Source organism: Penaeus monodon, unplaced genomic scaffold, assembly GCF_015228065.2.
Source record: "Penaeus monodon isolate SGIC_2016 unplaced genomic scaffold, NSTDA_Pmon_1 PmonScaffold_1164, whole genome shotgun sequence".
NCBI lineage: Eukaryota > Metazoa > Arthropoda > Malacostraca > Decapoda > Penaeidae > Penaeus > Penaeus monodon.
In genome coordinates, this window is record NW_023640425.1 from 16,556 (window position 1) to 30,000 (window position 13,445).

Sequence of the window (13,445 nt, forward strand, 5' to 3'; positions counted from 1 at the left end):
TGTCCTGCAGTAGAATGAATGGCTGTTGAAAAAAAAAACAAAAAAAAAAAAAAAAAAAAAAAAAATATATAATAATATATAATATATATATATATATATATATATATATATATATATATATATATATATATATATATATATATATATATATATATATATATATATATTGGGTGCTTTATGCTTGACAGCATTTCTGCTGTTTACAGTTGACTTAAAGAAAATGGGCCATAGTAGGTACTACAGAGGATGTTATGCAGGAATATATATATATATATATATATATATATATATATATATATATATATATATATTATACACATATACATATATATCAGAATATATATAATCACATATATATATATATATTTATAATTTATTTTATAATATATATATATATATATTAATATATATATATAATCTATATATATATATATATATATATATATATATATACACAGAACATAAACACACATATATACACATATATATGTATATATACATATATGAATACATACATACATATATATCTATATCTATATCTATATCTATATCTATCTATCTATCTATCTATCTATCTATCTATCTATCTATCTATATATATTATATATATATATATATATATATATATATATATATATATGTGTGGTGTGTGTGTGTGTGTGTGTGTGTGTGTGTGTGTGTGTGTGTGTGTGTGTATGTGTGTGTGTGTGTGTGTGTGTGTGTGTGTGTGTGTATTCATACACATGTTCACACACACACACGCACAAACACATATATTATATATATATATATATATATATATATATATATATATATATATATATATATTATATATATATATATATATATATACATATATATAATATATTTAATATATATTATATATATATTAGATATATATATATTAGTATATATATATTATAATATATATATATATATATTATATATATATATATATATATAATATACATACATACAAGATACATAACACACATATATACACATATATATGTATATATACATATATAAATACATACATACATATATATCATATCTATAACATTATTATACAACTATCATCTTTTACTATCTTCTATTTATATATATATTAATATAATTATATATATTAACAATATATATTATATATATAATATAATATATATTATAATAAAAATATATCATATGTTTTTGTGTGTGTGTGTTGTTTGTGTGCGTGTGGTGTCGCGCGTGTGAGTGTGTGTGTGTGTGTTGTGTGGTTTTTGTGTGTGTGTGTGTGCGTGGTGGGGTGGTTGTGTGTGTGGTGTGTGTGTTTGTGTGTGTGTAATATAATATATATATTTATATTTTTATATAATATATAAAAATATTATATAGTTATAATAATATTATATATTATATAATTATAATATATTAATTTTAACAAATACATATATACTCTGTTGTCCCCCCTCTTTATATATATTTTATATATATAATAAATTTTAAAATTTTTTTAATATATAAAATTTTTTTATTTTTAAAAACACACCACACACAAACACACACCCAACACACACACACCAAAACACCACACACTCAATATAAAATTTATAATATTTTATATTATAATTTTAAAAATTTTATATATATATTATTATTATATAATATTTTACACCCCCACAAACCCCACACACACACCCACACCACACACACACACACACAACCACACACGCCACACACACAATATAATTATATAATATATAATATATATATATTTATATATATATATATATAATATATACATATATCAATAATAATGTAGATAATATAGATACCTGTATAATATATATATATATAATTTATATATAATATTAAATTATATATAATATATATATATATATATATATGTGGTGTTTGTGTGGTGGGTGGCGGTGGGTGTGTGTGTGTGTGTGGTGTAATAAATATATTATGGGACATTGTCGGGTTCGACTTATAAAAAGATATAAGAATAAAAACGGGGTGCCTCGGCATGCAGCTCCTCCGGGTGTCCACAATATAAATATAAATAAAAAATATAAAAATAAAATATATTAAAATATAAAAATATAAAAAAATAATATAAAAATATATATAATATAATTAAAATAATAAATAATATATATAAAATATATAATAATAATTTTATATATAAATTTAAAATACTTTCTTTGTCTCTGCTCTTCTCTCTTTTTTAAAATATATATTATATATATATAATATATTATAATATTTATATATTTTATATATATAAAATATAAAATATATTTAAAAATATATTATATATAGTAAGTATAAAATTTATATTATATTAAAACACACACACCACACCACACACACACACACCACACACCATATATATATATATTATAATATATATATATATATTAATATATATTAATATAATAATATATATATACACAAAACCACACACACACACATACACCACACACAACACACACCCCACAATATAAAATATATATGTATATATATATATATATATATATAATATATATATTACAAAATACATATATATATTTTTAAATATATAATAATATTATTATTAAAAATATATATATTATTGTAATATTTGAACCTGTATATTATATATATATTAATATATTATTTTATTTTATTATATATATATTATTTTATTTATAATAAATGTTTGTGTGTGGTGTGTGTTGTGTGTGTTTGTGTGGTTGTGTGTGTGTGTGTGTAGATAAACTATATTGTTTAGTATATTATATTTTATTATATTTAAAATAATTATATATTTATTTTATATGTTTGTATATATATATATATTTATTATATTATTATATTTTATTATTTTGTGTGTGTGGTGTGTGTGTGTGTTTTGTGTTTGGTTTGTGTTGTGTGTAAAGAGTGTGTGTACATATGCTGTAAAGAATAAATAATAATAATATTGAATATATTAATGTATATATATATATCATTATTAAAACATATATATATATATTTAAAATTATATATATTATATATTATAATTTATATTATGTAAAACAATATATATGTATATATATATATTAATATAATATTATATATATTATATAATAATATATTTCACACACCACCACATATCCCAACCCCAACCACCACACTATCCACAACACAAACACACAACCAAAACCCCAACACATACACACACATATATATATTATATATGTATTTTTAATATATATAATTTTATAAACACATATATATATATTTATATATTATATATTATATTTAAAATTATTTATATATTTTATATATATTATTATATAATATATATATATTATTTATATATATTATATACATATATATCATATAACATAATATATAAATTATATTATATATTATAATTATATATATATATATATAAATTGTGTTTTGTGTTGTGTTTGTGTGCGTTGTGTTGGGGTGGTTGTATGTGTGTGTGTGTGTGTGTGGTGTTGTGGTGTGTGTGTGTGTGTTGTGTATGTGTGGTGTTGGTGACGTGTTGTGTGTGTGTACACACCCACACTCTCTTAGGGGGGCTCATATCTTTTCAAAATAAACCCGCAAGTAACCCCCGTTCACTGACCCACCCCAAGTCCATCTCTGTCTCGCTACATCTATGACGCGGTGCCCAACTCACGTGTCGCTTCCTCTGGTGGTTGGGTGGCCCCCTCGCTTTCATCTGGCGACAGCGGTGCTCCCAATTCTCGTTCACTCATATACTGGTGTGCGGGTCACTCGCTTACAATATCTGTGTATATCTATCTATGTATCTATCCATCTATATATTGTAATGTATTGTGTGATGTGTGTGTGTGTGTTATGTGTGTGTGTGTGGTGTGGTTGTGTGTGTGTATGTGTGTGTGTGTGTTGGTGTGTGTTATGAGTGTGTGTAATATGCATGTAAATGATATATGAAATAATATATATGAAATATTTTATAATGTATATTATATATATACATATATATATACATATTAGTTATATATAGTCATATATTAATATATATAATATATTTATTATATAATTTATATATAGTATAACAATTATATATATGATATATATATATATATATATTTTTATATATATATATTATATATATATATATATATACTATATTCACACACACACACACATTATCCCCACACACACACACACACACATATCCACACACACACACACACACACCACACACACACATACACACATCATAATATATATATATCTATATATATATATAATATATATATATATATATATTATACATATATATAATATCATATATAATATAATATATATATATGTATATATATATATTATATATATCTATATATATATATATATTATTTACCATATATATACATATAACATATATATATATTATATATATATATATATATATATATCATATACTATGTGTTTGTGTGTGTGTGTTGTGTGGTGTGTGTGTGCGTTGTGTGTATGTGTGTGTTGTGTAGTTGTTGTGTGTGTGTGTTGTGTGGTGTGTTGTGTGGTATGGTGGTGTGTGTGTGTGTACGTGGGGTGTGGTGGTGTACACACACACACGTCCCATTAGGGGGTCTCATATCTGTCGTCAAAATAAACCAGCAAGCTAAGCCCCTGTTCACTGACCCACCCCAAATCCATCTCTCGTCTCGCTCAAAATCTGTGACGCGGTGCTCCCAAATCACGTGTCGCTTCCATCTGGTGGATTGCGGTGGCCTCTCGCTTACATCTGGCGACCCGCGGTGCTCCCAATCTCTCGTGTCACTCATATGTTTTTCTGGTGGCTTGCTGGGTCACTCGCTTACATATCTGTGTATATCCTATCTATCTATCTAACCATCTATATATGTGTTGCTATGTGTGAGTGTGTGCGGTGTGTTGTGGTATGTGGTGTGTGTGTGTGTGTGTGTGTGTGTGTGTGTTTTTTGTGTGTGTGTGTGTGTGGTGTGGTGGTATTTGTGTGTGTTTTGTGTGCGTGATTCATACATCGCCCTAACCATCGTGACCGGCCTCATGAACGGGGGCGGCGGCCACTAGAAGCCAGTTCAACATCTGCGAATTGGGACATTAAATGTGGGGCACCGATGACAGGATGGGCCAGGTTCTGGCAGATACTATGAAACTTTGAAGTGGAACGTGCATGTGCGCAGGAAACATATGGAAGGGGACAAAAGCGAAAGAATTGGGTGATTTTTTTTTAACGTAGTTTCATGTTTGAGCCGCCGTGGTCACAGCATGATACTTCGGTAGTTTTCAATGTTGTGATGATATTGGGTGAGTACGTGGTAGGGTCCCCAGATTTCTTTCCACGGGGAGTGCCGGTGCTACCTTTTATGTAATCATTCTCTCTATTTATCCGGGCTTGGCCAGCACTGACTTGGGCTGGCTTGGCTACCCAATGGCTAGGTAGGCAATCGAGGTAAAGTTTTCCTTGCCAAGGGAACACCGCGCGGTCGGTGACTTCGAACCCTCGTATCAGATTGCCGTCATGACAGTCTTGAAGTTCGAGCTCTATACCACTCGGATTCAAATAGGGGATGTAAAATGGAGGAAAGTGTCCATGAGTGTTGTGGGCGATGGAGGTCCCCAATTAGAATCAAAGGTTAGGTGCATAAGGTCGTAGTCAGACCAGCTGTCACTTTATGGCTTATAACGCACCACTGAAGAATTTGCAAGAAAAGAAGTTGGACGTAGCTGAGATGAAGATGGTGAGATGGATGTTGGGGGCGTCAATGAGAGAGAGAATAAGCACAACTCATCAGAGAAAAGAAGTATGGAACTTTCTAAGAAGATTCAGCAAAGCCACCTAAGATGGTTTAAGACCATTTTTCAGGAGAAGAGTGGGAAGAGAAGTCATGGAAGATGGAGTACAAGGAAACAGATTGAAGAAGGAAAGACCTAAAAAAACCAAGAATGGATGATTGTAGAAATAAAGGTCTTAGGGAAAAATAGAAATTTAGCACTGGTTAACAAGAGGAATATATGGAGAGGGGCTCATTCCAACGGCGCCACCGCATAGGTACAAGCTGAGTATTTTGTTTTTTCGTCTTGGTTATGACTTAAACAGCAACCGGCTATGGCATATCGCTTGGGGGTATGAAGTTAACCCACAGCTACCTCAGGTTACCCTTGAGAAAGATGTAGTGCCTATGAGCTCTTCCCGAGACTATGAAATACCCAGTGTCCTTTCCACGGAGAGTGCTGTTGTACCTTTTAGGTAATCATTCTCTCTATTTTTATTCCGGACTCCGGACCAGACACGCACACACACACACAACAGACCCACACAACACACACTACAGCACACCTCTCCCTCTCTACACACACCCACACACACACACACACACACACACCACACCATATATATATATATATATTATAGATAATATATATATATATTATACACATACACACACATGTGATGTTGTGTGTGTGTGTGTGTGTGTGTGTGTATACATATGTAAATATAGATATATATTTGTTTATTATATAGAGATACTTTTCATATGTATATATATATCTATGTTATACATAACATAACAACATACATGTATGTGTTATGTGTGTTGTGTGTGGTGTGTGTATCCGTGACCGCCTGCCCAGGACACTCCGGATGAGCCGCCTGCTCAGACGCCCGGTGAGTCCGCCTGCTCATGACGCGCACGATGAACCATCATGTCAGTACCGCCGGGATGAGCTGCGTGCTCAAGACACCTCGCCGGATTTAGTCGCCTGCTCCAACGCGCCGGATGAACCGCCTGCTCCGCTCGCCAGATAGCCGCCTGCCAGGCGCGGGCGGAAGAGACGCCTGTCTCAAGACGCGCCGGATGATACGCCTGCTCAAGAACGTACATATATACATATATATATTTTATCTACACACACACACACACACACACATATATATATATACATACACATACACACACATGGTGTGTGTGTGTGTGTGTCTGTATGTGTGTATATATATACATATATAAATATATATATTTATATTTGTTTATATATAGAGATACATTTATTCATATGTATATATATATGTATACATACATACATACATACATACATGTATGTGTATGTGTGTGTGTGTGTGTGTAGCCGGATGAGCCGCCTGCCCAGGACGCGCCGAATGAGCCGCCTACTCAAGACGCGCCGGATGAGTCCCTGCTCAGGCCCGCGCCGGATGCACCACCTCTCAGGAACGCGCCGGATGAGCTCCCTGCTCAATAAGGACCGCGGATGAGTCCGCCTCTCAGACCGCCGGATGAGCCGCCTGCTCAAGACGCGCCGGATGATACGCCTGCTCAAGACGTACATATATACATATATATATTTATCTACACACACACACACACACACACATATATATATATACATACACATACACACACATGTGTGTGTGTGTGTGTGTGTCTGTATGTGTGTATATATATACATATATAAATATATATATATATTTGTTTATATATAGAGATACATTTATTCATATGTATATATATATGTATACATACATACATACATACATCCAGTTGTGTAATTGGTGTGTGTGTGTGTGTACCGGATACCGCCTGCCCAGGACGCGCGATGAGCCGCCTCTCAATACGCCGCCCGGATGAGTCGCATGCCCAGGACCGCGCCGGATGAGCCGCCTGCTCCAAGACGCGCACGGATGAACCCACCTGCTCAGGACGCGCCGGATATCGCCTGCCCAGGACGCGCCGGCTGCGCGCCTGCTCAAGACGCGCTGGATGATACGCCTGCCATGACGCGCCCGGAGGATCCCTCTCAGGAGCGCCGGATGAGTCGCCCTGCTCAGTACGCGCCGGATGATTCGCCTGCTCATGACGCGGCGGAAGAGACGACTGCTCAAGACGCGCCGGATGAGTCGCCTGCTCAGACGGCGCCGAGTGAGCCGCTGCCAAGACGCCGCCGGATGAGCCCCTGCCGCAGACCGCGAGAGACGCCTGCTCAAGACGCGCCGGATGATACGCCTGCTCAAGACGTACATATATACATATATATATTTATCTACACACACACACACACACACACATATATATATATACATACACATACACACACATGTTGTGTGTGTGTGTGTGTCTGTATGTGTGTATATATATACAATATATAAATATATCATATATATTTTTTTTATGATATAGGAGATACTTATCATATGGTCTATATATATGTATACATACATACATACATACAATACATGTATGTGTATGTGTGTGGTGTGTGTGTGTAAGCCGGATGAGCCGCCTGCCCAGGACGCGCTGATGAGCCGCCTACTCAAGACGCGCCGGATGAGTCGCCTGCCCAGGAGCGCCGGATGAGCGCCTGCTCAAGACGCGCCGGATGAACCCACCTGCTCAGGACGCGCCGGATGAGTCACCTGCTCAGGACGCGCCGGATGAGTCGCCTGCCCAGGACGCGCCGGATGAGCCGCCTGCTCAAGACGCGCCGGATGATACGCCTGCCCATGACGCGCCGGATGAGTCGCCTGCTCAGGACGCGCCGGATGAGTCGCCTGCTCAGGACGCGCCGGATGAGTCGCCTGCTCGAGCGGCGGAAATAGACGCCTGCCCAGGACGCGGCGGATGAGTCGCCGCCTCCCAGGCGCGGCGGAATTAGCCGCTCCCAGGACGCGGCGGATGAGCCGCCTGTCAGGAGACGCGCCTGGGCTGAGTCGCCTGTCTCAGGACGCGGCGGAAGCGACGCTGCCCGGGCCGGGCTGAAGAGACACTGCCCAGGACGACGGCGGAAGAGGACTCCTGGCATAACGCGGCGAAGAGCCGCCTGCCCAGGACGCGCGGAAGAGACCCTGGCCATGTCCGCGGCGGAAGCGACGCCTCCCCAGGACGCGGCGAAGAGACGGCCGGGCCAGGACCGGCGGAAGCGACGCCTGGCCAGGACCGCGGCGGAAGAGCCGCCTGCCCGGTACGCTGCGGAAGAGCCGCCTGCCCATGACCGCGCGGAAGAGAAACCTGCCCAGAGACGCTGTGCGGAAGAGACGCCTGCCCAGTACTCGCGGAAGAGACCGCCTGCCCGCGCGCGGCGGATGAGTCGCCTGCACAGGACGACACGGCGATGAGGCCGCCTTCCAGGACGCTGCGATGAGCCGCCTGCTCATGACGCGCCAATTAGTCGCCTTCTCAGGACGCGGCGGAAGCGACGGCCGCCGGGACGGGCGGCGGCAGAGACACCTTCCCAGGACGCGCGGAAGAAGCGCCTGCCAGGCGGCGGCGGAAGAGCCGCCTCCCATGACGCGGCGTGAAGAAGACGCCTTGCCAGACGCGGGCGGAAAGCGACCCCTGCCCATGACCGGCGGAAGAGACCGCCTGGCCAGGCACTCGGCGGAAGATCCGGCCTGCCCGGGACGCGGCGAGAAGAGACGCCTGCCGCAGGAACGCGGCGGAAGAAAAACCTCCCAGGACGCGGCGGAAGAGACGCCCTGCCCATGCACGCTGCGGAAGAGCCGCCTGGCCCAGACGCGCAGTGAGTTCGCCCTGCACAGTACAGACGGCGGATGAGCCAGCCTGCCCAGGACGCGGCGGAAAGCCGCCTGCCTAGGACGCGGCGGAAGACGCCTGCTCAGACGCGACGCGGATGAGCCGCCTGCCAGGACGCGCCGGATTTAGTCTCTCCTGCCCAGGGGAAACGCGTGCGGAAGAGGACGCCTCCCAGGACGCGGCGGAACGCCGCCTGCCCAGGACGATGCGAAGAGACACCTGCCCAGGAAGGACGCGGCGGAAAGAGCACCTTCCCCAGGACGCGGCGGAAGAAAGCCGCCTGCCCATGACGCGGCGGAAGAGAACCGCTGACAAGGACGCGGCGGAAGAGACGCCTGCCCAGAGCGGCGGATGAGTCGCCTGCCCCGGACGCCCGGATGAGCCGCCTGCCCATGGGACGCCACCGGATGAGTCGTCGCCTGCCCAGGACGCAAGCGGAAGAGACACCTGCCCAGGACGCGGTTGGAAGAGACGCCTGCCCAGGACGCGGCGGAGACGCCTGCCCGAGACGCGGCGGCAGAGCCGGCCTGGCCAGGCGCGTCGGAAGAGCCGCCTGCCCAGGACGCGGCGATGAGTCGCCTGCTCAGGACGCGGCGGAAGACCGCCTGCCAGGACCGCGACGGAACGGAATAGCCGCCTGCCCAGGCACGCGCGGCGGAAGAGACGCCTGCTCAGGACGCGCCGGATGAGCCGCCTGCCCAGACGCACAGGATGAGTCCGTCGCCTGCCCCAGGAGCGGCGGAAGGGCAAAGCCTGCCCAGGACGCGCGGAAGATGCGCCTGTCCAGACGCGGCGGAAGAGACACCTGCCCAGGGCGGCGGAAGCGACGCCTGCCCAGGAACGCGGCGGAAGAGTCGCGCCTGCCCAGGACGCGCGGAAGAGACGCTGCCGGACGCGCGGTATAAGGCGTCCTGTCCAGGACGCGGCGGAGACGCCTGCCCAGGACGCGGCGGATGAGCCGCCTGCTCAGGACGCGGCGGATGAGTCGCCTGCCCAGGACGCGGCGGAAGAGACACCTGCCCCAGGAGCGGCGATGATTCGATTCCCAGAACGCGGCGAAGAGCCGCCTTCGCCAGGACGCGGCGGAAGAAGCACCGCTCATGACGCGCCGGATGAGCCGCCTGCTCAGGACCTCCACCGGATGAGTCGTCGCCTGCCCAGGACGCCGGCGGGGGAAAGAGACGCGCTGGCCCAGGACGCGGCGAAGAGCGCCTGCCCAGGACGCGCGGAAGAACACCTGCCCGGGACGCGGCGGATGAGGTCGCCTGCCCAGGACGCGCCGGATGAGCCGCCTGCCTTGGACGCGGCGGATGAGCCGCCTGCCCCAGGACGCGGACGGAACGATCACCTGCCCAGGACTCGGGCGATGAGTCGCCTGCCCAGGACGCGCCGGATGAGCCGCCTGCCCACGGACTTCGACGGATGCAGTCGCCTGCCCCAGGACGCGGCGACTGAGCCCCTCCCAGACGCGGCGGAAGAGCCCCTGCCTTGGACGCGCGAAGAGATACCTGCCCATGACGTGGGGAATTAGACACCTGCCCTAGGACACGGTGGAAGAGTACGCCTGCCCGGACGCGGTGGAGACGCCTGCCCAGGACTGGCGGAAGAGGACCCCTGCCCATGACGGGGCGGAGAGACGCCTGCCCGGACGCGGCGGATGAGTTCGCTTGCCCAGGACGTGCTAAGAGGTACGCCTGCCCAGGACTGCGGTGGATAGACTCCTTGCCCAGACGCGGCGGAGTAAGACGCCTGCCCCAGGACGCGGCTGAGAACACCTGCTCAGACTGCGGCGGAAGAGCCGCCTATCCCGGATGCGGCGGAAGAGCCGCCTGCTCAGGAACGGCGCGGAAGAGACACCTGCCCAGGACGCGGCGGAAGAGCCGCCTGCCCAGTCGCGCGGGAGAAGCCGCCTGCCAGGAACAGGCGAAGCGACGCCTGCTCAGACGCGCGGATTGAGTCCCTCCCAGGACGCGGCCGGATGGCCGCCTGCCCAGGACGCTGCGGAAGAGCCGCTGCCCAGACGCGGCGGCAAGAGACACCTGCCCAGGACGCGGCGGAGAGACGCCCTGCCCCATGACGCGGCGGAAATAGAGCGCCCTGCCCATGACGCGGCGAAGAGACGCTACCCCGACGCGCGGGAAGAGACACCTGCCTCAGGCGTGGCGGACGAGAACACCTGCCCAGTACGCGGCGGAAGAGCCGTCCTGCCCCGGAACGCGGCGGAAGAGACGTCCTGCCCAGACGCGGCGGATGAGAGTCGCCTGCCCAGGACGCGCCGGATAAGCCGCCTGCCCAGGACGCGCCTGATGAGTCGTCGCCTGCCCCAGTACGCGGCGAAGAACGCCTGTGCCCGGACGCGGCGGAAAGCCGCCTGCCATGACGCGGCGGAGAGACACCTGCCCAGGACGCTCCGATGAGTCGCCTGCCCATGACGTGCGATGAGCCGCCTCTCAGTATGCGCCGGATGAGTCGCCTGCCTCAGACGCTGCGGATGAGCCGCTGCCCAGTGGACGGCGGCGGAAGACCGCCTGCCCCATGCACGCCGAAGAGACTACCTGCCCAGACGCGGGAAGAGAACGCCTGCCCCAGGACGCGGCGGAAGAGACGCCTACCCAGACGCGGCGAAGATACCCTGCCCAGGACGCGGCGGAAGAGACGCCTGCCCCAAGGACGCGGCGGAAGAGACGCCTTCACAGGACGCGGGGCGGTGAGTCGCCTGCCCAGGAAGCCTCCGGATGAGCCGCCTCTCAGGACGCGCCGGAATGAGTCGCCTGCTCAGGACGCGCCCGGTGAGCCGCCTGCCAGGACGCGCTCGATGAGCCGCTTTGCCCAGGACGCGCCGGATGAGCCGCCTGCTCAAGACGCGGTGGAAGAGACGCCCTGCCCATGAACACAGCGGCGGAGAGGACACTGCCATGACGCGGCGGATGATCGCCGCCCAGGACGGCGCCGGATGAGTCGCCTGCCCAGGACCGCGGCGGAAGAGCCGCCTGCCCAGGACGCGCCGGAAGAAACGCCTGCCCAGGACGCGCCAGAAGAGACGCCTGCCCAGGACGTAATTGTAATTGTAGTGAAAGTTATTGCCTTTATTAGTAAACCTTTCTTTATGTTTCCTCTGGCGTTCTTTCCGTTTGACCTTGACCGCACTGATTCTTTATCCCCCCTTTTTTTTTTTTTTTCAAGTCGACCCTGACAATATATATATATATATATGTATAATATATACATATATATATATATATATTATATATATATCTATATATATATATATATAGTGATGTGTGTGTGAATACATACACGCATATATGTGTTGTATATATATGTATACACCACACACACACACACACACACACACATATATCATATACTGAATTTAACGTAAGCAAAATGTAGAAAAGGCATGAAGAGAATGACTATCTTCCAATACAAGAGAATGTTATTCGACTTGTTTCGATTATATCTTCGTCATGTAACTCGACGAAGATATAATCGAAACGCGTCAATACAGCTTTTGGATTGCGAAGATATTCATTCTATTCTACAACGCTCCTCACCACCCACACATCTATGGAAGAAAAACCACGATACTAAAAAACGAGATTTATTGAAACTGGAGACTACATTTTCGAATCCAACTGAATTCCATCCTCAGTTCTGAAGAGTAAAGGGAGAGGAGGGGTATAACAAAGAGAGAGTAGGTGGACTATAGTGCGCCTGCATTATTAACACTCAAGCCCTGACCAACTGTCTCTAGAAACCATACAAAATACAGCCATGAATCAAAATACTTGCCTGTCCCGAGATGGACAAAACTAGCTAAATTTAAGAGTCGAGACTTACTCTTCCATCTCTCCACACCATCAGACAGATAGCAGTCAGTCTCTGTTCAAAATGATTCACAGT

At 45.0% G+C, this 13,445-nt stretch overlaps 1 protein-coding gene across 1 annotated transcript; it reads left to right on the top strand.

The window, feature by feature from the left end:
* Positions 1-9,919: 9,919 nt before the first annotated feature.
* On the top strand, positions 9,920-11,073 carry LOC119568930 (serine/arginine repetitive matrix protein 1-like). Its single transcript, XM_037917326.1, has 2 exons — positions 9,920-10,003; positions 10,276-11,073. The coding sequence occupies exons 1-2, from the start codon at positions 9,920-9,922 to the stop codon at positions 11,071-11,073; spliced, it is 882 nt and encodes a 293-aa protein (XP_037773254.1).
* Positions 11,074-13,445: the final 2,372 nt, after the last annotated feature.

Bases quoted from the DNA above. Each gene is read 5' to 3' on its own strand.
- LOC119568930 (XM_037917326.1), top strand. From the start codon at position 9,920: ATGAGCCGCCTGCCCATGGGACGCCACCGGATGAGTCGTCGCCTGCCC. The intron at 10,004-10,275 runs GTTGGAAGAGAC...CGCCTGCCCCAG, and splicing joins AGACACCTGCCCAGGACGCG to GAGCGGCGGAAGGGCAAAGC.